General features: G+C 43.5%; 1 protein-coding gene across 1 annotated transcript; it reads right to left on the reverse strand.

Annotated features, from left to right (window-relative positions):
- Nucleotides 1-1,660: 1,660 nt before the first annotated feature.
- Nucleotides 1,661-27,845, reverse strand: Stag3 (stromal antigen 3). Its single transcript, XM_047533620.1, is given in 33 exon segments — nt 1,661-2,016; nt 2,227-2,298; nt 3,695-3,776; nt 4,085-4,186; nt 4,555-4,715; nt 8,935-9,139; nt 9,237-9,365; nt 9,576-9,724; nt 10,232-10,333; nt 11,106-11,242; nt 11,352-11,520; nt 11,659-11,751; nt 11,828-11,908; nt 12,401-12,488; nt 12,588-12,658; nt 12,778-12,978; nt 13,186-13,275; nt 13,392-13,484; nt 13,747-13,850; nt 14,016-14,121; nt 14,273-14,387; nt 14,626-14,733; nt 15,234-15,313; nt 15,524-15,622; nt 16,121-16,244; nt 17,312-17,385; nt 20,739-20,890; nt 21,470-21,674; nt 21,980-22,056; nt 22,765-22,861; nt 25,923-26,039; nt 26,594-26,696; nt 27,679-27,845. Coding segments are annotated over 33 exon segments (3,762 nt in total). The 3' UTR covers nt 1,661-2,007.
- Between the last annotated feature and the right edge of the window lie 116 nt (nt 27,846-27,961).

Below are 27,961 nucleotides of genomic sequence, written 5' to 3' on the forward strand. Positions count from 1 at the left end.
TGTACAAAATAAGGAGCAAATGTTCATTTAGGTAAAATTTGTAATAAAGATTCCTAAACTTTTGGAATAACAGAACTCAGGTTCTGTTCCCATTTCCATGGCAACACAACAAACCCATTAGACTCAGTGGTATAAACAATCACCTTCTTACTATGCTCATGGATTCTGTGCCCAGAAGTTTGGAAAGGACACAGGAAAGATGGCTTAGCTTAGCTGGGGAAACTTAAAACGCTGCAGCTGGAATCGTGATTCACGCCTGGCAGCTGATGATGGATACTGGGTAGAACCACAGCGAGGGCTGTTGGTGGGAGTACAGTCCTTGTCACATAGCCACTTGGCTTTTCACAGCATGTGACTAGCTTGAAGACTACCATCCCATGAAACGGGAAATAGAAACTACCAGTTTCTTTAAAATTTGAATCCACAAACTGGCACAACATCAATCCCACCACATTATTAGCTTAGCAACCAACAGAGTCCATATTCAAGGGGAGGACCAAGATCTGACCAAAGAAGAGCATCAAAGAATTTGGGGAGCACAGTATGAAACTTGGGCAGATTCTGAGGCGGGGCTCAGTCCACCACCCTGGGCTGTCTGGTTGCACATGGATGTCCATTTTTTACAAAGCCTCCAAGTTTCTCTTTTGATCTTTGAAGTGCCTAAGCTTGGTCGATATTTAAATTCCTCAGGAATCTCCCCTCCCGGTTTCTTAGTGACCTCCATGTCTTCACCTTGGTTTTCCCATGTTCCCAGGTCCCACGAAAGGCCCCTCCTCCTGAAGCTGTTCCACTTGGACACAAGCCTAGCTCTCTAGAGGGTTAGCTTCCTAGGGCACTGCAAGGCTCTTTCCAAGAGAAAACTCACACCCAAATTCTAGCTTTTACCTGGGAGCGTAGGGGAGGGAGTGAGGAAGGGGAAGATCGCAAAATTGGTTTGGGCTGAGTGGCCTGGTCACCAAAAATCATAATCTTTTTTTTCTGTCCAGCCACTGGATGGATGGCTGTGTCCAGCCTACAGGACCACAGTGAGAACCTGCAATTAAAGGATGCCCCGGGAGTGGGAAGAACTGAATTTGTATCTAAAAGGAGAGGTGGAAGGGTTCCTCAAACCACAGAAGCCCTAAAAGCAAAGCAACCCACATCTTCATATATAAACTTGACTATCAGAGGGAAAAGAGAAGAGGTCCCGGCTGCTGCGGGGATGAAGCGGGTGGTGTCAGGACTTGGATCTGGGCTTGGCCATTTAGAAAGTTCTGTTTCCTCCCCTTAGCTACTCCGATTCTATAAAATTCCAAAGTATGGCATGTGTCTCTGGGATGAGGGGATAGAACCATCTTGAAAAGGACCCCTGGGTGAAGAATGCCAACACACATGACTGGGCTGGGCCTCAGTGGGTGAGACAGGCAGTTTCCCAAGGTCCCCACCCACCTACCTGCCTATCAGTGTCATCTTCCTTCACCTTGGATGAAACTTGTCACTACCAGCTCAACTGCTCGCTCTCTAATGGCTCTGCCCACTGTCTCAGCAATACACCCCTGAGCGCCCAGACGAAGTACCTGGGAAGGGGCGACACACCTGCACACAGGCCGTGGCACCAGGCATCCACAGAACCTGACCACTATCAGGTGACAATCTCAAGTCACACCTAGAACTGGCTGATTCAAACATGTTTACTGAGTTCATCACCAGGGCGTAGAGGAGTCTGTGGAAGGAGTCCCAAACAGAGAAACCACGGGCTCGTTAAACGCCTGGAGGCATATACCTCTCCACTGCAGAGGTGACACCTCCCACCCACTCCAAACAGAACACAGGCAGAGGGACAGAGCCAGGGTGCATCAGGGAGACAGGGGCTCGTGGCTTCTCGACCCATCACCATCAGAGAAAGGTAGGTGAGAAAGGCAAGGTCAGTCCTGGGGCCGGAGAGGCTTCACTTTGCTTCTTTCTCCTTTTCCAAGTGGTCGTGTCCTTCAGGTGGGAGATGGAGATGGGGAGAGGTCCAGAGTCCTGTCAGAAATCCTGTAAGAAAAAGGATGAAAGGAGACATGAAGTCACAGCAATGGACTGAAGGGCCAACAGAAGACTGTGTCTGCAGCTGAAAATCCTAACTTCTCCTAAATCTCCAGAGGCCACCAAAGTGCTGCCAAGGGCTCTGGCATATTTGACAAGTACATGGATTGCCTGCCCGCATTTCCAAGGACACACAATCTGTGCTCTGGGCATACCTACCTCTATGTTCAGCTCTGTAGTATCTAAAAGGTCGAGCCCATGCTCACTGGAGGAAGAGTGGTTCCCAGGTTGCTGGAAGAAATGGGATCAAAAGTCAGAAAGCACCTTCCCCATTCCTACCCTTCACAATAGAAACACAGCTCCTTTTTCAGTTTCATAAGGACAAGTACAAGGGACCACACATCAGTCATGACAAAAGTGCCTCTTCTCCTGGCCTGCCTACTGAGCCCCTTAAGAGCCTTCAGCTTTGGAACCAGAGAACAGGATTGTCCCCAGGGTTTAAGACAAAGTATCTGAACAGAGACCTTGCTAGCGGGGCTTTGGTTACGGCAGTGTCACTGTCTGCATTTTCCTCTGAGCATGAACAGTCTCCTTTCCCTGCTCTTCTTTCCCTTCCCCAGAGGAAAGACCAAGAGAGTAACAGCAGAAGACCCACATGATTATTTGTCCCCCTCAGATCCATAACCCCTAGAACTAGGTATGAAGAGGTGGGGCCTTTGGGAGGCATTCAGGCCACAGATCAGAGCCCTTGTGAATGTGACAAGTGCCTTTATTACAAGAAGAGATCAGAGAGCTAGCTTGCTCCTTCCTCCCTGTCAGGACACTACGAGACCCTGGTAGTCTGCAACTGGCGGAGTCCTCACCAGAACCTACCATGTTTGACCTGAGGTTTGACTTCCAGCTTCCAGAGCTGAGAAATAAATGTTGTCTGTGGTGCTCTGTTATGGCAGCCTGAACTAAGACATAGCCCTCTGTTGTCTACAAGGTGCTTGTCCTTTTGTTACTGAGGAAATGGAGGGTCAGAAGGGCAACACACTAACTTGACATGGAACTGAGGGTGCTGCTCAGGTCCCCGAGCTCCCAGGTCTTTCACACTACACTGGAGCTTCCTCCTGGGGAAGTGGGCAGCCAGGGCAGAGAAGGGAGTGTGGAGGGACAGGGATGGGGTGGACCTCTCAGCATAGGAGGGAGGAGGGGGTGTGGCTGTGCTGAGGAGACTTACTAAACGGGCTGATGACCTTCCACCCTGGAATCTAGGGCTCCTTCCAATTCTTAGGAGGTTTAGAGGCAACAATACTTAATTGGGGACAGGAAGGGAAGTGCTATTCCAATACTTTTTGTCATTTTTAACCCAGGGGGCATTCTATTATAGGGCTACAGTTTTTTAAAAACTTTGAGACAGATTTGCTAAGTTGCTGAGGCTGGCCTTGAACTTGCAATCCTACTGCCTCAGGCTCCAGAGTAGATATTATAGGCATTGCACCACTGTGCCTGGCTGCTTATTTCTTTAATAAAAGCAAAGTCTATAGTAACAACCTGTCCTTCCTTTCCTCAGTGTTTCTTTCAGAAAGCCCTAAGCAGCATCAGAGACAAAGGCTGTCAACAGGACCAAGAAGAAAATTCCTGCGCCCCTCCTGCTGACTGGCCTGCAGTTCTGGAGGGAGAAGGGAAGACTGGGCTCACTCACCATGTCTATATCCTGCCATTCTTCACTTGATTCATCCAGAATTTCTAGCTCTTCTTCCTCATCCTCCTCCATAAGGCTGAGTCTGACAATAGTGACAGAGAGCAGGAGTTACAAACTGTTCTTTAAAGGTTTGAGAATTTCTCAAAGGTACCCAGGAAGAGGAGCAAGTCGTATGTGGAGCAGGAAGTGGGGCTCTGGGTTCTCATCCCTGCTTCGGTGGAAGCAGTTCTTTACATTCTGGGGTTTCATACTAAGCTGGAAGGAAGTATTGAGGGGTGAAGGGAAGTCCAAAAAGCATTAGCAGAGAAGCACTGACCAAGAAGAGAATCACCAGAGTGGGTGACAGATAAGAAGCAAAGATGGAATCAAGTTAGCTTGATTAAAGCTCACCGAGTTAGCTGGTTGCCTCGACCAGGGCCTGAAGGATTGCGTGGAGTCGGGAAATACTGGACAGCCAAGAACCTTGACTTCTGGGGGCCTGAGAGAGGCCGGCTGTCAAGAATGAAGCAGGATCAGTGATGGAATAAAAGTAAAGGGCAAAATAAGGAAGAAGGGGGCCGGCATCAAAGGGGAGAAAAGCTCAGAGTATGGGAAGAGACATTTTAAAGTTAAAAAAGGATGGGGGGGGGCGCTGGGGTTGTAGCTCAGTGTAAGAATGCTTGCCTCGAATGTGTGAGGCACTGGGTTCCATCCTCAGCACCACATAAATACATAAAATAAAGGTATTGTGTCCATCTACAACTAAACCCCCCCCTCCAAAAAAAAAAAAAGCCTTAGAGAGCAGTCAAGGAGCCAAGATCGCCCTGCGGGGGAACACAGCAGCTCCAAACAGCAGGCAACCCGATGCTGCCCTGGCTCACTTGTGGGTGAGGTCCGGTGCTGAGCTGCCTTCTGCCATCTCTTCCAGCTCCCCAAGCAGAGGCCGGCTCTTCACAGCGGTGGAGGTGAGGGTGGGTGTGTGCAGGAGGCTAGGCAGCTGCAGGCTTTCTTCCTGGGATGAGGAGACATCCTCTCTGTGAGGCTGTTTCACTTGCTCAAGACCTGCCCGGGATTTGATAAGGGAAAGTGAAGAAGAGAATAGAAAACCTATTATGACTCATTCTGTTTCATCTCAAAAATGAAGAGTTGGGGGCTGGGGGCTGGGGTTGTGGCTCAGTGGTAGAGCACTTGCCTTGCACTGGTGAGGCACTGGGTTTGATCTCAGCGCCACATAAAAATAAAGGTATTTTACTTTTATTTATGTACAACTAAAAAATATTTTAAGAAAATGAACAGAGACCCAGAACCCTTTGTGCAACAGTGTAAAGCTTGTAGGGTTGTGTGTAGGCCTGTCCCAGAACAACTTACTACACAGCTTAGTAAACAACTGGAAAGATATCCATTTCACAGATAAACAGTTAACGTGTCAAGATGAAGGTGGGAGAGGAATGGGTTCGCCAAGATTGAGAGGCCCGAGATAAGCAATGAAGATCACCTGAGATCCTATTCGATCCAGATTTCTGGGGTCAGAAAGAGCTCAAAATGGCCTGAGTTTGGGAGTAGAGGTCAGAGTGGATGCATGAGGGACAGGAAGGAGTAGGAACATGGGAGACAAGATTTTCTGAAAGTTAAAAAGAGAGGGAGAGAGGAGAAAGCGAGCGTGGAAAGGAGGGAGGGTGGGGGAGGGAGAGGGAGAGATGACTACAATATCAGTGTAGCTCTGAGGCGAAGGCTGAGTGGAGGGTCTCTCCTGTGAAGACTGTAGATGACCGAAGGTTCTTACCCAAGGTTCCATTGCCTGAGAACACCTGGTGATGCTACTTTAAGACATCTATCAATGGACATTAGTATTTGTCAATGGTAAATGTTCACCCTACCCCATTACTCTCCACTCCACAGTCAATTTTGTAGACTGAAACCAACAACCCAAAGTGAGATGCCACTGGTTCATGTGAAGGACTGTAGAAAGCAGAGCCACATCCATGAACTTGTACTCAGAGAGGAACCTTGGGCCTTGCTGCAGATCCTCCTAAGCTCCCCAACCTACTTATGGTGTAAGAGGATTCTCCTCATCTCCATTTCATGGTTTCCTTAGCCCTTCAGGTTCATGCCTGTAAATACCACCTGGACTCTGCCGACTTCCAGCTGACCCCAGCTGTTGGCCCTCCCTTGAACTCCAGTTTCTGATCTCCAGTTGTCTATCACACATTTGCACCTGGATGCACCAAAGTCCTGATGTTTCCCCACTCACAGTGCTCTCCTGCTCAGACAACATCAATTCCATCCTTCCCAATCCTGGGAGTCATCCCCAACTCTCCTCTTTATTTTACAACCAACATCTAATTTGTCAGGGAATTTGGTCAGATATTCCTTAGTGAAGCATCCAGAACCCATCACTCCTTGCCACCTCCACCACTCTCCTGGCCTGGGCACTCTTCTCGTGTGGGGCAACTTTCCCAACAGCCTCCTTTCTTCTATGTTTGCCCCTCTACCATCAGTTAGGGTCCCTGCTCGACACGGACCCTGTGTTCTTCCAGTGGTTTCCTGATGCACTCAGAGTAAAGGCCAGAGTCTGCCATATACCCTCTGGGCTCCTGTGACCTCTGGTTGCAAATCCTACATACTCTGCATTCTAGCCATAGTGGTCTTCTCTGCTATTCTTTGCACATGCCAAAGCGTTCCCATTCATGGCCTTTGGACTGGCTGCTCCCTGTTATTTTGATATACTTTAGGAACACTACAATCCTTCAACTTTGTTGAAAATAAAAAATTAATTAATCAGACGGACACAGCTCCAGTGCCTTGGATTTCCATGTAAGCAAATCAGAACCCAATTCAGAGTGAATGAGTTATTCACTCTCAATAATTTAGGAGATCAAAACTTAAGGTCAACCAGTAAGAAACCACCAATTAACCTCTTACTGGACTTTCCACTTTCCATCCTACCCAGTCCCCTATCTTCCTTTGTCTTGTTTCTGCAAACACCTTTGTGCCCCTCAAGGGAGGCCCTGATCCGTTTGGTGTTGTCCAATCACAAATTGTTGACTGCTCAACAACTTGTAACAAATTTAATGCACCTAAGTTCATCCTTCAACACCTCCTCTGGGTTTCTGCCCAACACTCATGTGCTCTGTGAGGCCTTCTCCTTCCTGGGTGCACCCCCCCTCCCCCACGTTCCCTCCCCTTCCTCCCTGCTTTCTGGTCACAGTATTTATCACTCCCTATCACTAAAGGAAGGTGATTTTATCTTTGTTTATTGCTGTATTCCCACCACACGGTGCTCAGAATCTATTGACTGAACAGCAGAACCAGCCTTTTCAATTTTATCTCACCTTTACAAACTCTTAAAACACCTATGCTTTGGCTAACACACATACTTCTATGTTGTCTGTGCATGTGCTGTTCTGCTAGGCTTGATGATCACTCTTTCTCTGTCTCATCTGACTCTTACTCAGTTTTAAAGCTCCAGCTTAAACTTCACCTTTTTGGTAAACCCTTCACAGAACAACTAAACAAAGAGATACCTTCATTCTCTGAAATCTATAGCATTCATTTGTGCAAACCCTCAGGTATTTATTTATTGGTGCGTATTCATTCTCTGAAATCTATAGCATTCATTTGTGCAAACCCTCAGGTATTTATTTATTGGTGCGTATTCATAATTCAGATTTTTTCCTAAATGTGTTCCCTCCTTCTGAATAGATGGTAAGCTGTTTTTCATGACCTCTAAAACACTCAACCATGTCTTGTAAGTAGCAGGTCCTTAACATTTTTTAGTTAACTGATGAAAGCAGAGTATCCTAGTGGTATAAGATATAATTTTAGGTGGTATGTAGAAGACACTAAGAGTGGGGCACAGTGGTGCACGCCTACAGTCCCACCACTTGGGAGGCGAGTGGAAGGCTGAGTAACACAAGATCCCACTGCAAAAAACTCCTACCCACTCCCCCCAAAAAGAACAAAAAGCAGAAGACATTAAAAAGAAATCACACCCTAACTCTCACCATATACAAAAATTAACTCAAAATGGAGTACAGGGGCTGGGGTGGTGGATCAGTGGAGGAGCGCTTGCCTAGCATGCATGAGGCACTGGGTTCGATTCTCAGCACTGCATATGAATAAATAAAAGGTCCATCGACAACTAAACAAGTATTATAAAAAATGGAGCACAGACTTAAATCTAAGAGGTAAAAATACAGAACTTTAGGAAGAAAAAAAACCAGAAGTAAATATTTTGATTAGGCAATGATTCCTTAAGATACAATACCAAAAGTACAAGCAAGAAAGAAAAAATAGGGGGCTGGGGATACAGCTCAGTTCTTACAGTGCTTGCCTGTCCAGCACAAGGCCTGGGTTCAATCCTCACAAAAAAAAAAAGGTAAATTTCATCAAAATTAAGAACTTTCTTATTTCCAAGGATACTATCAACAATGTGGAGAAAACACTCATGGAATTCAAGAACATTATTTCACATCATATACTGACAAAGATCTTATATCTGGAAAATATAAAAACTCTTAACAACTCAACAATAACAAAACAACCCACTCTAAAAATGAGCAAAAGGAGCTGGAGTTATGGCTCAATGATAGAGGATGTGTGTAAGACCCTGGTCTTGCTCCCTAGCACCTCAAAAAACAAACAAAGACCCTAAAGGATCTGAACAAGACATTTCTCCAAAGAAGATAAATCGTTAATAAGTGAATAAAAAGAAGCTCAATATCAGCAGTCATTAGAGAAACTCCAATTTAAACTATGAGGTACCACTTCAGAGTCATTAGGAGATGGATAAAATAAACTCTTGTTCTGTCATAAAAAACAAGGTACTGACACATGATTAAGCACAGATGAACCCTGAAAACACGCTGTTTTCACCTAACACCTAAGGTCACACACTGATTCCATTTAGAAAGGTGCCCAGAACAGGCAAATTCAGAAACAGGAAGTAGATTACTAATATTGCCTAAGACTGAGGGGATGGGGAGAAGAGTGAGTGCCTGCTAATAGGTCACAGTTTCTTCTAGAATGATGAAAATATTCTAAAATTAAATAGTGGTGATGGCTGCATAGCTTGTACTAAAAACCACTGATGTGTACAATTTAAACGGCTGAATATTATGGCATATGAATTATATCTCAATAAAGTTGTAGCACTTAAAAAGGTCACTTTTTAAAATGCATGCTAGAAAACACACTACCAGCAAGTCAAATTGTGACAAAGATGCTTGACAAAATAAAGGTCTGAAGGAGACCACAGCCACCTTTCCTGCTTATCTAAGCAGCAGCAACCAGAATCTCAGCGCTCTACCTTCAATGCGCCTTTTCTTGGAGCGGGGATGACCCTGAGGGCTGGTCTCTGCTGTGTTCTCTACAGGGCTGAGGGAGTGGCAGTAGGTGGTGACTGGACCCCACAGATGGCCAGGTGCCTGGGAAACTCGCTGCAGACACTTTTCCAGGTAGGACAATCTGAGGAAGGGGTGGGGTGGAAAGGCTGAGATGGGTCCCAGTCCTTCCCCAGGCCTTTCTGGCATCCCCATCTCTACCCACCCACCCTCTAACTTACAGCAGCTGCTTGTCCTGATGGAAGAGGCGGGGGGAGAACTCTGAAAGGAGCTCCAGGAATGCCAGATTTGGGGGCTCACCAGAGGAACCCGGTGGAGGAAGTTCAGACAAGGAGAACTTGATGCCTTCCCTTGGTTGGGCAAAACTATTTTAGAAAGATAGGACCTTCCCACTTCCCTTCCAGGGCTGAGACACCTGACCAAGTGTGCCCTTCCACCCCCACTCAGTCTGAGATCATGCCCACCACCAACCTGACTGCTCCTCCTCCACGGCCTCCCCTCCCCTCCAGGGCCACATCCCCAGCCCTCTGTACCCAGCCTCCAAGCCAGCACTTCCTCACTTGTGCAGTGTGACCACGAGGTCTCGGTTCTGCAGCTGCTGGGGTCCAAAGCTCAAGGCAAATCTCCGGGCCAGGTCCCTCATCTCAATGAAGGCTGGCAGCTCACTCAGGCCCTGGGGTCCCTGCTCTTGCAGCAGTTCTGTGTATAGCTGTGTCCAAGAGACGTGGTGTGTTTGGGAGAGAGCAACAGGGTGGCATTAGAAAAGTAAAACATTTCTTTCTCAGAAATGCCAGGGGGCTTCAAATGCCATCTACTTCTTTTACTCTTCTTCCTCCCAGGACACTGCCCTGATACCTGACCCTCCACAGCAGACAATGCCTTCGCCTTAACAATAAACAAAGCCATCTACAGTAACTGAAGAAGGATGCTAGAGAACAGACTGAAAAAATAATTAGGGAATCCCTGTCACTTCATCTTTGGTGCTCTAGGTCCTGATAGTGATTTCTCTGGGGTTGAGATGGAAAGTTCCAGGTCAGTTAAAAACACATTTTCTATGGATCTACTAGGTGTCAAGGAGCCTGTCATGTATAAGAGTCAAGATAAGAAAGGTCCTTTTCTTAAGGTCTTGCTTTCTCTGAGGCTGAGGGTGAACAAAGAGGTGGGGACCACAGGGAGGCCTGCCAGAGGTGTGAGGCCCCTGGACAGAAAGGAACACCTGCTTCAGGCTCAGCAGTAGGATTCGGGAACAATGACTTCGGTCAATCTGCCTTGCTCTAGTTAATGTTTCCTTGATGATGTCACCATAGTCATTGTAGAACTGTGTGAGAAGAAATGGAGAACAGAATAGTTGACCACGGGAAAAGACTGTTTTGTTTCTACCTTCACATCCCTAATCTTGCCTCCTTCCCAGTAGAAACAGGAATCTAAGCATAAAAGAACTCAGACTAGACCTCATCTCTAACCAACAGGTACACAGCCCCAAAGAAATCAGTTTGGGTTAAAAAAAAATTTAGGGATAAACTGTTGGAGCCAAATTCTTGGTGATGAGGAGGAGTAAGTCTGCCAGTGGCATTCTCGCTCAGCTCTGAAGCCTACGCATGTCTTCCCACTAGACAGGAAGCTCCGGGCAACGGGAACTTCTGTCTTTTTGTTCACTGCTATGTCCTCAGTGCTTGGAATGGCAGGCACACAAGAGGTGCTCAGTAACAGAAGCCAAGGCAATGGTGGGCTGAGACACAGAGGCACATCTAGGTACGTGGGGAGGACTCACTCTTCCTCCATTCGTTTTTTCCTTTTGGTATTACCCCATTCGGTGGACTGGGTTGGAGAAAAGAGATTTCTGTACGGGAGGAACAAGCTATTTCCCTTCCACTCAATGGCTTTACAGCTTTTCTCCATAATTATTTACTACTAAGTCACTTTTCCTTGTACCTTTATTCTAAACTCCTACCACCATTCCCTTGTACTTCCCCCTTTTAAACCTGATCCCATCAGATCCATCCCTTTGTTTCTAAGATGCCATAGTGTCTGAAGTCACAGCTTTGCCCTACAAGGCCCCTCTTCTTTGTGGCTGTGGGGGCTCACTATACCTTGTTGTAGTGTTTGAAAACATCTGAGGCTGCATCCAGCTCTAAAACCCCATAGAGCAACAGCTTGCAGAACCCGGCCAGGAGTCGGCGCCGCTGGTGCAGCTGCTCTATCTGTACATGGTCATCCTGGGAATGTCCTGCCCATCAAAGGCAGAATGCAATCACATGCTTAGGTTTCCCACCCTAAACTACTGAGCCAGGCCTAGCCCCAAACCCTCCTGACCCCCAAACACAGAGTCCCTGTACCACTGCCCAGGTCTCCAGGCTGGAGGAAGACATGGTCCATGAGGAAGCTTGCTAGCTCAGACTGGAGAGAGGCTTCTGGAAAAAAGACGAGGGGCCTCAGGAAATCCCGCCCCCCTAAAATCATCTGAGGGCTGAAGATGAGAAGCATATCGCTTAATAAGACGAAAGCCTATTGGGAAAAAAAGGATGATTGAAAAACAGAATTGTTATCAAGATTGGAATCACACAGTTAGTTTCCCTGTGGAATGGGGCCTCCTCACACCCAGACCAACACTTGCCTCCTTCTCCCTCTGGAGTAAACGCTCACCTGCTCCTGGATCTCCGTATCCACATCTGAGAGGCAGCTCTGGCAGAGTTCACAGAAGGCCACCATTCTGCTCCTGAGACCCAGCACTTGCTTCTGCAGAGACAGCGGCTTACAAGGAGCAATGAAGACATGGCTTCTCCATCCCAGTCCCCCATCGGACCATACTCACCTGGGAAGCATCTGGCCCTGAAATGTGGGTCAGTGTCCAGAGAATGGAAAAATAGACAAGAGTCAAGGCTGGCAGGACCACCTGTAACCATGAAATGTCAGACAAATGAGGTTTTGTAGAATGAAGGATGGTGGTGAGGGCAAGGCTGTCGAGGAGGGAGAGATGGACAGGATGATGGGCTCACACCCAGTGTGAAGAGAAAGGGAAACCAAGGAAACCTAATTCCTTTTATGGTGGAGAAGAACTGATATTTTGAACAGTCTTCAGCAGTACCTATTCTATGCAGACATGTCATGTCATCCTAATTCACTCAGAGTCTCCTCATGAAGGAAGTCAATATTCCTCGTGAAGGAAGTCAATATTGACTTCCAGGAAACTAGAGAAGATGGCTGTTTGCAGGCATGGGAGCCTGGTCCACTTTTTAAGAAAGGAATGGAGGAAGTGGCGCCACCTGATCTTCCTGTGTGCCCACATTTTACCCTGTGACTGGGCCTGCCTGGGAGAGATGGCAACCTACAACAGGTCCTTAAAAAATGCCTTTCTAGCTTCCACATCTCCAACCTGTCCACGTGCCTGGTGAGGAACCTCTCCAGTGTCCACAGCCTTCCGGAGGAGTCCGTAGCATGGCTCGTAGAGCTCCCAGCGAGTCAGGTCATGAGCACTTTGTGGGAAAAGAGGGAAACGTGCTGGAGCAGAATGAAGGGAATTGATTCCATAGACCCCAGAAGAGACAGGCAGGAGCAGGAGGGGAGCTGCTCACTTGTAGAAGGCAGAGAGGCGCTTCAAAGTGGCTGCTAGACTGTACACCTCATCCTCATCCAGGAATGACGACTGAGGAAGAGACAAGGGCCACAGCAGGGTTCTCTCAAGAACTCCTCCATCCATGCTCCCAGTCCTGGGGCCCTCTCCCCCTCATTTGGAGTGTACCGCCATTCAGTCCCAACTCCTACCTGCAGCAGCTCATCAAGCTCTTGCTGGAAGCGGTCAGTCAGCAGATCCACTAGTTGGCTGCGGGCAAAGTCCACCCGGCTGAAGAAAGTGAACTCGGGCTTACAGAGCAGATACAGGGCATGTGCTCCAGCCTCAAGCACTGCTGGCTCTGCATGCTTCACCACCACCTCCTGGAGTTGCTGCAAAAGTAGCTCCAGATGCTGAGAGGGAGAAAAGCAGGAGAAGACAAGTGTGGAGGGGAATGCAAACAAGGCTGAAAGCAGTAAACTTCAACGAAAAGATGCCTAAGAAAGGAAGGGCTTGTTGGATTTTTCTGGACCCCAAGTTCCTGTAAAGATGTTGACAGAACCCTCCAGCCCTAGCAGGAGAGCAGTGAGGTGTGGAAACAGATCTTTCCACTTCCTCACCTTCTCCAAGCGCCGAGTGCAGTAGATGCTGAGGTCAAAGTAGTTGAGGAGCTGGAGCAGGGGAGCGACCTTCTCTGCATCAGCTGAGAACTGTGGTGGTCAAGAGGGTGCCTACTCATTAGCTCATGAGCTGCTTACTTTCTCCCATCCCTCCTCCAAGCTGATTCCTTTCACTGGCTCATGCCTGGTGCTGAATAGGGCTCTACCTTGGCCAGGAGCTGGGGCAGCAGGGGGATGAGGTGCTCAGTCAGTTTCACCTTGTCATCAGCTTGAAGTTTGCGTTCTTTAGCAGTAAGGCCCTGGAATGAGAGTCATTTTGGGGTGGGAGGTGTGTGGAGAAACACCAGGTGCAGTGGATATGTGTGTGCATCCCTCCTCCCCATGATATTTTCTGCCCGCAAAGGAAAAAAGAATTTGGCACTCCCTTCAGATTTCTTTTTGCTGGAGAAAAAATCATTTGGGGGCAGATGGAGTGCCCTAAACCAGGACCTAAGATTAAGAAGAGAGAATACATATCTGAGTTCAATACTGCTGACCACCCGACCTGCCCCCATGCCATACCTTCCTCCCAGTGACCCGTCCCACAGGCGGGTGACCCTCCGCAGCTTGCCGGGCACTGGACACAAGGATTTCTATCAGCGTGTTTTCCTGCACATCGCCCAGGTCTGGGTTGGCAGAAGGATCAAAAAGAATGACAGATTAGACACTCACTGTCTAAAATTCTACTTCCACCCCATGCATTCTGCTGCTTTTTACAGGCAAGCAAGAAACCTCTCCTGGTTTCACTTGGAGGTAAAAGGTCCCTATCCTGTCACCAGGTGGCCACGTACTCTGGTCCTTCTGCAGCAGCAGACTTGTCATACTCTCCCAGTCCTTCAGCTGAGGCCCTGCACAGTCCCACAGGCTGTCTACCAAGTAAGCAGCATGATCATGAAGCTGTGAGGAAGGCAAGGGCGAGTTACCAATGAGATGTAAAACTGCGCCAGAAAGTGGCTGTTGATAAGCATCACCCTCCTTCCCACAATGGCCACCCCTGTCCTCTACGGAGGTCTCTGCACAACACCCTGTCACTCCCTCCACATGTCACCTCACTCTCCACAAAGAAGGACAGCAAAAGGTGGAAGAAAGTTCTCTGAGCACGTGGACTTCGGCGTCGCTCTCTTCCAACCCCTGCTTTGGTCTCGCACTCAGGATAGAAGAGCCTGCAGGGGCGGGCACAAGGAAGGGCACAGCATGGGAGGAGGTGAGGCACATGGCTATCACCAGAAGGAAGAAACAGCCCAAGGAAGGATGCAGGGAAAAGAAGTGCAGAGCTATGGAGCCCACAGGGTTGAGAGGAAAGGGATATGGAGAGAGGCCTATCTCTCTCTGTGGGGAGTTCTGAGGCAAGAGGAGAAACAATGACAAAGAATGGTGTGAAAGAAAGGCAATCTCACTCACTTCCAGTACAGAAATTCCCCTGCGGCAGAGGCCAGGGAGCGATTGGAGGCATACACAACTGGGTAGATGCTCTCACAGTCTGCAGTGGTCAGCACTCCTTCCATGTTCCTGCCAAGAGAAAAGGGCGTGTGAGTGTGGATGTTGTCCTCCAGCAAAATTGGGGCTAACATAGCAACAAAAGAGAAGCTGACTCTCAGAGAACTTTTTCTTTTTTTGTACCAGGGATTGAACCCCGAGGTGCTCTACCACTGAGTCACACCCCAGTCCTTTTCATTTTTTATTTTGAGACAGGGTCTAAGTTAGGGACTCACTAAGTTGCTGAGGCTGGTTTTGAACTTGTGATCCTCTTGCCTCAGTCTCCCAAATCACTGGGATTATAGGCGTGCACCACCATGCCCAGCTCAGAGAACTTTTAAATGAAAAGTGGAAGACAGAGGAATATGGAGTTTCCCCCTCGAGGTATCCCAACTCAGGAATGACTTGTTTTTCAACCGAGTTGCACATAAGAAAGTATTAACTTGTGACAGGTGGGGCAAGGACTCTAGAGGGGCCTGCTTGATGCTCAAAGGTGTTTGGGGCATGCTGCCTCACACATTCACAGGACTCACTTCAGAATAAGGGTTAGCAACCTGACGGCCTCCACGGCCACATCATACTCTCTGTCCATGACCATGGAAACCATCCGGTCCTGTCAGAAAAAGAAGATCACTCAGTATTTCACTGCACCCAATCCAAACATCACATCTCCTAGAATTTGAAAGAGTCCTAAAGAAAGGGTGCTGAAGCAGATGTGGGAATAGCTAACAAAATATCAGAGCAACAGATGCAGAAAGACACGAAGTGGGAAAGCAGCAAACACTGCAAAGAGTCCAGCACAGAAGCACTGCCCCCATCTCACCTTGAAGCGGCTAGTGAAGAGCTCCAGGCGCGATGTCAGCTCTTGGTTGCTGTACAGACCTTTCAAAGCCTTCAGGCACTTCAGACGGACTTCCCGGTGCTGTTGAGGAGGGACAAACAAAAGGAGGGAAACATGACTGACCACTCATCCCTGCTGAACCACCACATGAGGAATTGCAGATTTCTCATTCTGGACCAGGGTGGCCTTACACCTGAGGATTCTGAGATATAAGAGGAAATGAATAGCTGTCTTCTTACTCAAAACACAGAAAGATCACAGAACTGAGCAAAAGATCCTACAGTTACCACCCTCACATCTGAGTTACGAGTCTATCAAAAACCTTCTTGCTTTTTCTTAGTTTCTCTCCCTGTGACACCTCAGATTTGAAGGCACTGCATCTCCTGGATATGTCTTTTTCTCTTTTACCTTATCCTACCTTCTCTAGTACCAGGTAAGTTTCAAGGTTCAGTGCCTTGATGGGCTGATTATCACTCACTAGGTAAAATGTCCAAGTGGCAGATCAAGAAAAGCTGAACTGTCCTGGGGCAGGGAAGATGATAAGGGGAACAATGGAAAGGAGACTGCCTTGACTCCCACCTTATCATGCAGGGTCCAGCCAATGTATTTTAAATAGCTGTCAGTGAGGAAAGAGGTACTGTAGCTTTGCATCCAACACCCAATCTCCTCCATGCAGATAGCCCGGATCTCAGGAAGGATGTCCCTAGATGGAGAGATAAACTGACTTCTGTAGTCTTCTCTACAAACTCACTTTCCATCCTATCAGAAGACCCTCTCTCACAAAAAATATTTGTTTTACTGTTTTATTTTTATTAACACGTATTAATTGTACATATTAATGGAATTCAGTGGAATATTTTCATACATGTATACAGTGTAACTAAAGAATTTGTTTTCTTGATGAATGCCTGGTACCACGTTTTTCATTTTCCTTCCCATATACACACAATATAGATGGAAGTAAATTTCTTTCTGTTAACTAACCTACGAGATAACTGAACCAGCCTTGTACCATCTTGTTCACACCATTTAAAACTGATTTTAAAATCACATTTGTTAGTTAACCTGTATATATTTTTAAAATATACTTTTTAGTTGTAGATGGGCACAATACCTTTATTTTATCCATTTATTTACATGTGGTGCTGAGGATCAAACCCAGTGCCTCATGCATGCTAGGCGAGTGCTCTACCACTGAGCTACAACCCCAGCCCCAAACCTGTGTATATTTTCATTCTACTTCAAGAAAAGATTAAATCAGGGGAAAGGGTTCTAGAAAAGCAGAAGGTAAAATCTAGATAAGAGAGAAACTTTTGAGTACTACAGATATTTTTAAACTTAATTCTACCAGTTCATCAAACAGTAGAAGACTCCCCTCCCTCAGCACAAACAATAGGCTGAGCTAGGAAAAGGCTTGCTGAGCTACACAGATGCCTCAGGAAAGTTGCCTCTGGTTCTCTGCTCTTGTCCTGTCAAGTCTCCAACCAAAAAGATAACAGGCAGGGACAGAGCCAGGCCTCGGGTGAAGTTGGAGCAGAATACTCAGTAATGCCTTACCCTTTTATTTTCTCTCCCAGAATAGCTTACAAGATCCTTTGTGTGTGGGATAAACTGAAACTTACTAATTTAAAACATGCATTGTTAAGAGCTTTTACTCCAGCTGTCTTATTTCTGGGACTATCCAAATAATACGGGAAGAGAGGCTTGTCACCTTTACAGACTCCACAACCAAGGAGCAGTTGGTTCACTGAGAGGAGCCCATTAACTCACCTATACCGATGAACAAAGACACCCCTGAAGATGGCATTCATCATCCCCTCAATCTCTTCTTGATGCTCTTGGAGCTGGAGGACAGGGAGGAACAGATCAATCTCTCTTGTACCCCAAAAGTCTAAGGCCACAAAGATATAAAAAGTATAACTTCTACCTACTTCCTACTTATCACAGAACACAGTGTGAACCCTTGTTATCCTAAGTTTCCTTTTAGATCTAATTCTAGAAGAAGCAGTATAATTGACCAATGCCTCAGAGGTTTCTTTGTGTCTGATAAAACACTATCTCATCTGTGTATGGTTATTTTTGCTACTCAGAAGACCAAACAGGTTGTTATGTTTTTTAAAAAATATTTTTTAGATGTTGATAGACCTTTGTTTTATTCATTTATTTATATGTGATGCTGAGAATTGAACCCAGTGCCTCACACATGCTAGGTAAGTGCTCTACACCGAGCCACAACCCCAGACTGTTATGAATGTTTCTGACTAACAACAATTTAAAAAATTCATCTTTACTACATATGGTTTGATAGAAGAAACAGAACTAGCAAAAACCAGATTAGATCAGTGGTTCTCAACCAGGCAATTCTGTTCCTCAGAGGACATTTAACAATGTTTTGGGTGGGATAAAGGATAGAGATGCTGCTAAACATCCTGGAAAGCCATGAAAGTCCCTCACCCCAATGTCAATTGGATTTGGGTTAGGTAAATGACAGATATCAAGAAAGCAGAATTATAAGACAGGAACTTAAAAACAACTGATCCCACCTCTTCAAAAAATCAACATACTGGGGGAAAATAGAGGGAGGCTGATGTTCCATGTAGAGTAAAAAAGATCTTTCTAAGAAACACAAGTCTGGAGCTGGGGTTGTGGCTCAGTGGTAGAGTGCTTGCCTAGTATGTGTGAGATACTGGGTTCGATTCTCAGCACCCCACATAAATAAATGAACAAAACAGTCTATCAACATCTAAAAAAAATTTTTTTTTTAAAAAAGAAGAAATACAAGTAACCAAATGCAATGTGGATTTCTCACTTAGATCCTGGCTTGAATTAACCAGATGTAAAAGGCATTTGGGGGACAAGTGGAGGAAACTTAAGTATGAATTGGAGGGGCTGGGGTTGTGGCTCAGTGGGAGAGTGCTCGCCTAGCACATGTGAGGCCCTGGGTTCAATCCTTAGCACCGATAAAAATAAAGTAAAGGTACTATGTCCACCTACAACTAAAAAAAAAAAAAAAAAAAAAAATATATATATATATATATATATATATATATACACATATATATTTAAAAAGTATGAAATGGAATTAAAAATATTAGGAAATCATTAATTTTTTAGATATGAAAATGGTACTGGATTACATTAAGAACACATTACTTTTTAGAGGACATACTAAGTATTTAGGGTTGAGGGATCAATATATCTATGATTTACTGTAAAAGAGCAAAACAACAGATGAAGAAAATACTGTGAAATAAACTAGATAACGCACTTATGGTATTCAGTATACCAGAGTCTCTTATCTTTTTGAATGTCTGAAAAATTTCACATTTGAAGGAAAAGGAAGTCCTTGAAAGAAAGAAGGTAGGTGAGTACCAGATTCTATACAAGTCTAGGTAAGAGACGTCGAGGAAAGGAACTGGTAATACAATTCAGGAAGTCACAGGTTTGGAGAGAAAATTTTCAAAGAAATGTGGATAGGAGCTAAGTAGCAAAAAGGATTCAGTCAAATGGATATTAAGAAAACAAGGAAATACTACTCTAAAAAAAGGAGGATAGAAATAGAATATATCACAAAGAAGCAGAGTTCTTCAAGGGACAGATTCAAGAGCCTATATACATTTATAAATAAAAAAATGAGGGGAAAGAGTAAAGACAAAAAGGAGGAATAATAGTTGATGAAGCAAGAACCCAAAGACAAAAAAAATAAAGATTTGTAGTAGTGTACAGTAGTCTAACCATAAGGGATATGTTCCAAGAGGCCCAGCAGATGCCTGAAACTGCAGAGAGTACCAAAACCCTATACATACAGATTGAATACCCCTTATCTGGTGTGCTTGGGACCAAAATGTTTTTAATTTTATAGTTTTCTAGATTTTGGAATATATGCATAGACTTTACTGGTTGAGCAAACATGATCCAAAAATCTAAAATCTGAAATATTCCAAAATTCAAAATTTTTTGAGTATCATACTGACAAAAAAGTTTTGGAATCTGAAGTACTATAGAATTCAGATTTCTGGGTTAAAGATGCTTAACCTGATTTTTTTCCCTACATGCATAGCTATGATAAACTGTAATTTATAAATTAGGCACAGTAAGGGATTAACAACAATTAATAAAACAGAACAATTATAATGATATACTTATGTGAATGTGGTTTCTCTCTCAAAATATCTAATTGTACTATATATTTTTTGGACTTTGGCTGACTGTGGGTAACTGAAAGAAAAACCAAAGATAAGGGTGAAACACTGTATATAATTTAAGATTCTGGATAGACTTATTAATATACATAAGCCCTTGAGATCATCTTGACAGTGCAAAATAGCAAAAGAGAATGAGGAAAAAGAAAGTTTCACAAAAGTCATTTTTTATGAAGGCTAGAGAAAGTCAGTTGGTACAGTTAGACATGATGTGTCCTGCTAACCTCAGTATGGGGGTGTCTCAGATATTAATGGAGAGTAAAGAGGAAGCAATCAGCATTCACCTCATCACAGACAGAAGAGATGTTTGAAGTTTAATCGGTGTAAAAGATATTGCTAGGGCTTGTATTCTTCAGTGGTCTTCTTTAAGTTTAAAGGGAAACAAAGCAAATACCCACCATGTGCCAGGTTAGGCAATCTACTCATCATCTCACTTAAAAGTCACAAAAAGATAGAATTTTACCCTTTTTAAAGAAAAGAAAACTGAAGCCTGAGAGGTCACATTAAGCCATGGACCTAGTACCTAACTGGAAGAGAATTCACATCTGGTGGTGGTGACCAGAAGGAATGCTGTATTTCCATTCCTTGAACACTTGGCTTCCTTTGTCCCTGGCTGGCTCGCTACTACTGTGGTGACCTGCACTCTTAACATAATAGTGAAAACTTAACTCCTTGCATAACATGCAGATAGAGCATTTAAACACTTCAGATGAAGAAGACAAATGAAAACTGAACAAAAACGGAAATATATAGAGAACTCTAAATTCACTAGTCATGATTTTTGAGCCCACATCCAGAAACAAGAGCGAGCACACAATGACCTCTGATGGGATGAGCCTAGAATAGCTGTTGCCAGACTCTGTTATTCCCTATCTGAAAGGCTGCTCAGGGCCTGTGCTTCCGGAGAGAAGTGCCATGGTCTGATAAACTGGTCTGCAGCAGCAGTAGACAGAAGCTGGAAGAGAGGGAGGGAAGCAGCAGGGAGTGCTCCTCACCTCTTTGCGTTTCTCCAGCAGGCTCTCCAGTCGCTCAGGTGCTCTCTGCCCTGGTCCCTTGTTTCGTTCGGCCTCATACTGACGCTGGTTGTTGTCCTTGTGTAGACTCAGTTGGAGGGCAACTCTTACCAGGGAGGTCATGAGCTTCATGGCTTTGAGTCAGGAAAAACAACAAAGAAATCATCACCTATGTCAAAGGAGGGAGCATGAATTTAAAAGAGAAGGAAAAAAGTTCAGAGAAAACGAGAAGCCCGCAGTGGACATTTCCTGTCTCTTTTGGACTTCAACCCTCAGCATATTCCTGGAGGGTAAGCTTTTGAGAACATTATTAAGGCTGGAAACTGTTAACTGTGATCTACCCCTTTAACATATCCACTGGATGGAGGCCTGGGATAAAAGCTGCGATACACTGAGTAGAGCTATGTCACAAGCAGGATGCAGGTGCATAGGCCCACTCCTGCAATCCCAGCAACCCGAGAGGGATGTGGTAGGAGGACTGCATTTGAGATGAGCCTCTGAAACTCAGTGAAACCCTGTCTCAAAATAAAAAACAAAATAAAAAGGACTGGGGATACAGCTCAGTGTTAGAGCACCCCTGGGTTCAAACCCAGTACTACAAAACAAAAAACACGAAAAGCTAAAACACAGGTGGGAAAAAAGATCTAGAACCAGAGAAGAGAGAAGTGGTCCTACCAAACCCCAGGAGAATACACAAGAATAAAAGTGCTCACCAGCCAGGGTGCTAGTGTGGCGAAAGGCACGAACTTGGGAGTCCGAGAGGCCAGTGAGCAGGGAGATGAGGTTGTCCATAGGAAAGCCATCATAGAGGAGGCTGTACTGGCACTGATAGACCAATGTTCTCACAAATTCACAGAAACTGCCCTGGAACTTCTTCCAGGATGGACCTTGAGCTGTCAGGGGATAGTCCCCTGAGTCCTAGAGAAGGATCATGAAAAGAATGGAAAGTTTTTTGTTTTTTTTTTTAATTCCCATGAAGCCATGGGAACTCAGATGTAAAACCCAACAGTATAACAGTGCAATCTCCAACATAATTCATTTCCTGATATCCTTCCCAGCTCCAGAGGCTTACCAGATAATACACATATGGATCTCTTTTAGCTTCAAGAGGTTGAGTTTTCCTTCTAAAAGCAACACTACTTCCCAGAATCAGAAAGAAAGGGGTGAATGGGCTTGTGTTTTGAAATCAGAGGGGAAAGAGGATATTGGATATCTTCCTCTACCTCATTAAACTGTTCTGTTAGGTGCCGGATGATCTCTGAGTTGGACATCTTCTTGAACATCTCAGGGGTCACAGTGCCTGAAGAATGGAAAAGATGAGTTACTTAAGAAGAAAATAATAGGACACTGTGATCATTCAGAGATACTATCTGAAGATGAGCTAGGGAACATACAGAAAAATGCTTAGGTAAGAAATCAGAAAAGTTAAAATTTACATCATTCAACCATTTATCTGTTATGCAGGGCTTCTCTAGAAACCCCCAAGGAATCAAGTAGTGGAAAATTATGGTTTAAAAAAAAGACACCAGATGAATAAAAATCAAAGAAACAATCCAGGCCAGATGCTGAACTCTTATAATACAATCTGATCAATCCATATGCCCTGATATAACTAAGCCGTGGTATGTGGAGATCTGGGGTCTCCATAGCTTCAGGAAAAAAATAAATACACATGAAATGGCAGAGAAAGAAAATAAGAGATTATCTTATCTACAAAGACTAAAAGACATTTGATAGTCCACTTTGCAATTTGTGAATATCATTAGCATCACATAAAGATGATTATTTTTCCCCAAAAATAATGATTATTTTTGCCTCAAAAACAACATAGTTCCATACTGGATCATTTTCCTTATTTACTCATCAATGACATAGTTAACTAAGTGAAACTCTCCATATGCTTTACTTTCTTCCTTTATTTAGGAAATATCTAATGCTACTTGTCTAAAGAGTTTCATAACATGGGAGCAGAAGAATGGGGATCAGAAAGGGGTAGGAGTTTCCTCACCTTTACATCCACAAGATCGGATGAAAAAGTTAATGAGCTCCAGGAATCCTGCCTCCTCATCTTGCTTGTAGCTCTCCAGCCACTCATCCACCAGAGACTGGGGGGAAAAGTGGATGATTTCTATTTCTAACAGTATAACAGAACTGAAATCCTCTTTGATCTTTCCAAATGAAGCAACTAAATTTCTGATTAAAAATACTATAAACATCTTTTAAAATCTATTGCTGAACTGGAAAAATATAGGCTCCAAAGAGGTGAAGGTAAGCAATCCAAGGAAGCAAGCAAGCTGACTTTTGTCTTGAGGGTTTCATTAAACCCTAGGGACCCTGACTTTGTGTTCAGATGGCTGCATGGAGTACACAGCACAGGGGACAGAGCCTAATGTCTTTCTAAGAGTGGTATAAGAGAAGGCTTGTGTCTTGCAGTCAGAGCCTCACAAAAGCAAAAATGAAAATAAATGAAAATAAATCTACAGGTCAGACAGGGACACTAAGAAAACTAGCTTGTTATGAACTTGGTGTGGTGTGGAGATAAAAAATGAACTTTCTTTTAAGAATTTATATCTGGATTTGCAGTCCAGATGTACTCTACCTATATGATCAGAAAAATCTCAGTCAGAAAACTTAATTGAAAATGATACTAGGGACTGAGGTTATGGGCTCAGTGATAGAGCACTTGCCTAGCATGTGTGAGGCACTGGGTTCGATCCTCAGCACCACATAAAAATAAATAAATAAAATAAAAGTATCATGTCCATCTACAATTTAAAAATATGTCTTTTAAAAAGAAAGTGACACTGGCGTGTCTCCAGGCAACTACCAGAGGCAAATGCAAGTTCCTCCCTTAAAAACCCACCTTTGACCCACACCCCAAAGAATTCTAACACATAAAGCTCCAGGGAAATGAGTGGTTCATTTTCACAAAACCTAGTAAAACATATAAAGAAACTGAAAGAAGGAATTAGGAAAAAACAGACATGAGATTATATTAACAAAGACTTTAGAAACTGAAGTTATCACAGATTATGATTACTATGATTTGAAAAATTTTAAAAAGCCTGAAAGTAGAAGGAAAGATACAATTTGAAAATTATCCAAACAAACTTGGTATAAGTGAAAAATATTACATTTAGCACTTCAAAACACATTCCTGTAATCCCAGCTACTTAGGGGGCTGACGCAAGAGGATTGCAAGTTCAAGATCAGCCTGGGCAGCTTAGTGAGAGCCTACCTCAAAATAAAAAAAATAAATAAAAAGGGCTGGGATTTAGCTCAGTAGTAGAGTGCTTGCCAAGCACACATTGAGGCCCTGGTTCCAACTCCCAATACTGGAAAAAAAATAAATCTTCATCAGATGAAGTAAAAGTGGATTGGTCACAGCAGAACACAAGATGAGTGAATGAAGACTGAATTAAATAAAGTACCCAAAATGCAACTCAGAGAGCTTTAAGGTGAAAATAGTAAAAGAGATGTTAGGAAACACAGAAATTCTAAAGATGTCTAACTGAGTTCCTGAAAATGATGAAGTGAGGAAGAGGCAATATTTGAAAAGCACAACACTGTTGTGAATATACAATATCATATAAACTAGAAGGAACAATTAGAGTTAAAATGTATCCGGGTCCTGGTAAAAGATAGACATCCAAAATAAAGCCAGCAAAATGAAAAACAACAAAAACCAAACCAAACAAAACAAAAACAACAACAAAAACCAGAAAAGGTAAGATAAAGAGGTCAACAAACTGGTAGAAATAAATTTAAACATATCAACAAAAACAATAAACATTAGTGGACTAAATTCTTAGGTTAAAGTACAGATTAGCAAAATGGACAAAGAACAAAATTCAAATGGATGCTGTATGTAAAAGATCCCAAATACACACAGGAAAATTAAACATGAAAGGATAGAAAAAGATACTAGACAAATACTAACCAAAAATAAAGGCGTGTTAAGATATATTAATATTAAACAAAACATTTTTCAAAGAGTGTCAGTATGTAACAACAAAAGATTTGATTTATTGGAAAGCTATAACAATTCTAAAGCTGTATGCAAATAAAGCATCAAAATATTTAAAGCAAACACAGGGATAAATACAAAAGGAGCAACTGAAAAAGTTAACTTCACTGATTTTAAAGCACTTCTCCCTGTAACCGACTTATCTCAGAAACCTCAAAAAAACCCAGAACAGAATTAAACCCAAAAGGAAACAATAGAAATATCAAAACAGTAGCACATTTAACACTTCCAATCTCACTCAAGAGAACAGTATATCCAACAACTGAAGAACACTCATCCTCTTCAAGAACCTGTACAAGAGTTTTGGGAGTTAAATGCTAGATCACAAGGCTAAGTCTCCAAAAATTTCAAAGACCACATTCTCTGACTGCAATGCAATAAAGTTAGAAATCAAATAACAAAAACTAGTAACTATTTGAATATTTAAAATACTTTCCTAGAAATGACAAAAACCTATATTATACATCCATATGGATGAATTTTTTTAAATGTTAACTGAAACAAGTCACAGAAGGCTAAAATGATTCATTTATATAAATTAAGGAACACATTCACTAGAGGTAACACTATAACGAAAGATATGAGATTAATATAAAATTCAGTATAGGGTTGTCTCTGGTTGGTAAGAGGACTGAAGGGTCGGATGGAGAGAAGATATGCGATGGGCTTCTACAGATCTATTAATGTTTTTTTTTTTTTTTTTTTGAGCTGGGTGCTAAAGACCTGGGTGATCATCTTGTTTTTAATCTACATATATGCCTTACTCACTTTTGCATAACAGAGATGCCATAGATAAAAGGAATGTGGGAAGGGAAAGTAACTAGATATAATTGTCAAGGTGGAGGTAAAAAATTAACAAGGGTGAATAAACTGCTATCCTATCCATATCCAGGGTTCCTTCCTAGTTCATCTAGCGCCTCTCCTCGCCTCCTGTTCTGTGATACCTTTCCAAAAAGAACATGCTCTCTCATCTAAGATCTCTTGTATCACTCCAAGAATTCACTTCATGGTATTATCTTTCTTGATACAGGTATGCTCGCTAAGAAGTTCATATCAAATCAAATCTACAGATACCTGTCCTTATCTTCCCACTTACAAATACTGAAGTGGTATCAAGAAATAGAGATTCTCTACTTTACCTGCATGTCACTTTTGGCAGCTTTCACAGCATCAAAGAGATTGTTGGTTGGTGAGTCTAACTTTTTCTGGATTTTACCTTCTACCATTTGGGACCCCTTCTTTGGATGTTTTGCCACCTAGTAAGTGAAAAAATAACAGGCATACTAAGAAGTGAGAGTGTCATTAGCACTTGGTCTCATCATTATCACATAAGTAGGCTTACGCCAGCTAGGTGCCTTTAATCCCTGCTACTTGGGAGGCTGAGGCAGGACTGCCAAGTTCAAGGCCAGTACGGGCAACTTATTGAGACACTATCTCAAAATAAAAAGTAAAACAGGCTAGAGATACAACCCAGTGGTAAAGTGTCCCTGGGTTCAATCCCCAGAAGTGGTGGGGGTGGGGAGTAGGCTTAAGTTGCTGAGTATGCATTACTGTCTCAGATCTGAAATAACTCATTTTTTACACTATGCTTTATTATTCCTAAGCTTTTTTCCTTTTAAAGTCTGTGAGCACCATTCCTGTACCTCTATATCCTAATGCTAGTTTATTCTTTTCTCTTCAAAGTTTTTCTTCCTACTTCTGTCCTTTAAGATTCTTTTAAATTGTGTCCTTCATTAACCATATCACCTGAGCCTCTTCTAGGTTTTCTTTTGCTGCTTCCCAAACAGGCTCCAAAATAAAACAGACTCACTGGTGTTGTTCTGAGTGGTCGTTTTGCTGATCTCTTCTTCACACTGCGTCTCAGGTTATCTTCAAAGTCACTGCCTTCATCAGGGGATGGAGAGGGACTATCTCTACAAGGAAGTATGGTTCTCCTTAAATAAAACCATTCCATTTCCCCTATATTAAGGGCTAATTATAAATTTTCTTTGTCTCTAACTATATTCTACCTCCATAATTAAAAGAGAGTCAGATTGTAAGAGATGGCTTAGTGTTACAAGTAAATAGGGTCAAAGTCTTAAAGGAAAATTTTCACTTGAAAGCAATAAAGCTGAAGAATGAGCAACTGAGAAGGGTGAAAGACAATCCCTTCCAAATATTCTCTACAAATAAAGCATCAAATGATATTCACAGGCAGAGGAACTATTGCTGTGTGTAGAGAGAAATTAGTATAGCTCATAAGTTATGTATCATTCAAATGTAAGTAGAATAATATGTACCTGGAGTTAAAAGTATAAAACATTGATATAATCTAGTCCCCAATAGTAGCACTAACAAACAAATGACTGAGAGAAGACTAATCAAAATAATTAAGGGATAAAGCTTTTTTTCCTAGAAAGATGAAAAACAAGCTCTTCTACTATAACTTATACTACTATAACAGAATTTTAAACTCATAAACCATAACAGACGAGGATTGATGGACCTGTTTAAAAAGTTCCAAATATGAGAACTATAGGACACCAACTAAAAAATTCATAAAAAACTTGTCAGAAAACAAATAAAGCACTCTTTATTTGTAAAAATTTCCACTCCACAGTCCCCATCAACATTTATACTGGCTGAACACAAAAATGTGTTCCGGAGAAGTCTAGACTGCAAATTGAGTGACAGATTAAAAATGTGCTCTTCTTGGTATCTACATGGTCTAGAGAGGCCAAGAAACAGCTGGCAGAGCTTAAGGGGATCACTGTTCTGAACCCATATAGCATTTCTGATGTTTTCACACATTCCCACATGTATTACAACCAGTGCAAGAAAATAATAGTAAGGAAAGCTACCGAAAACACAGGAGGCAGCAGCGAAATGTAATAGCTTCTCACCCACACCACTCACCCCTCTGAAGGGTTCGAGTCCCTGTCATCACAGGGCAGATGGATAGAGGAACTAGAAGAAGTAGACAAGGCCCTCTGTGCACTTCCTACAGCTCTTTGCAGTGGGGAGGACACACTGCTTGGTGAGGAAGAGCTATGAAGACGGGAGGATGACCGCAGGGTAGGCATGGTGATCTGCCTGAGGGAAAAAAAGACAGGCAAAGGGCTCCAATCCTGCCACTTCTCCATCCCCAGTCCTGGCCGGTCCCTTTCTTTCCAAGGAAACTGCTTCAGAACTTGGGGTA

The sequence above is a fragment of the Sciurus carolinensis genome, chromosome 18 (assembly GCF_902686445.1).
Source record: "Sciurus carolinensis chromosome 18, mSciCar1.2, whole genome shotgun sequence".
In the NCBI taxonomy this organism is placed as follows: domain Eukaryota; kingdom Metazoa; phylum Chordata; class Mammalia; order Rodentia; family Sciuridae; genus Sciurus; species Sciurus carolinensis.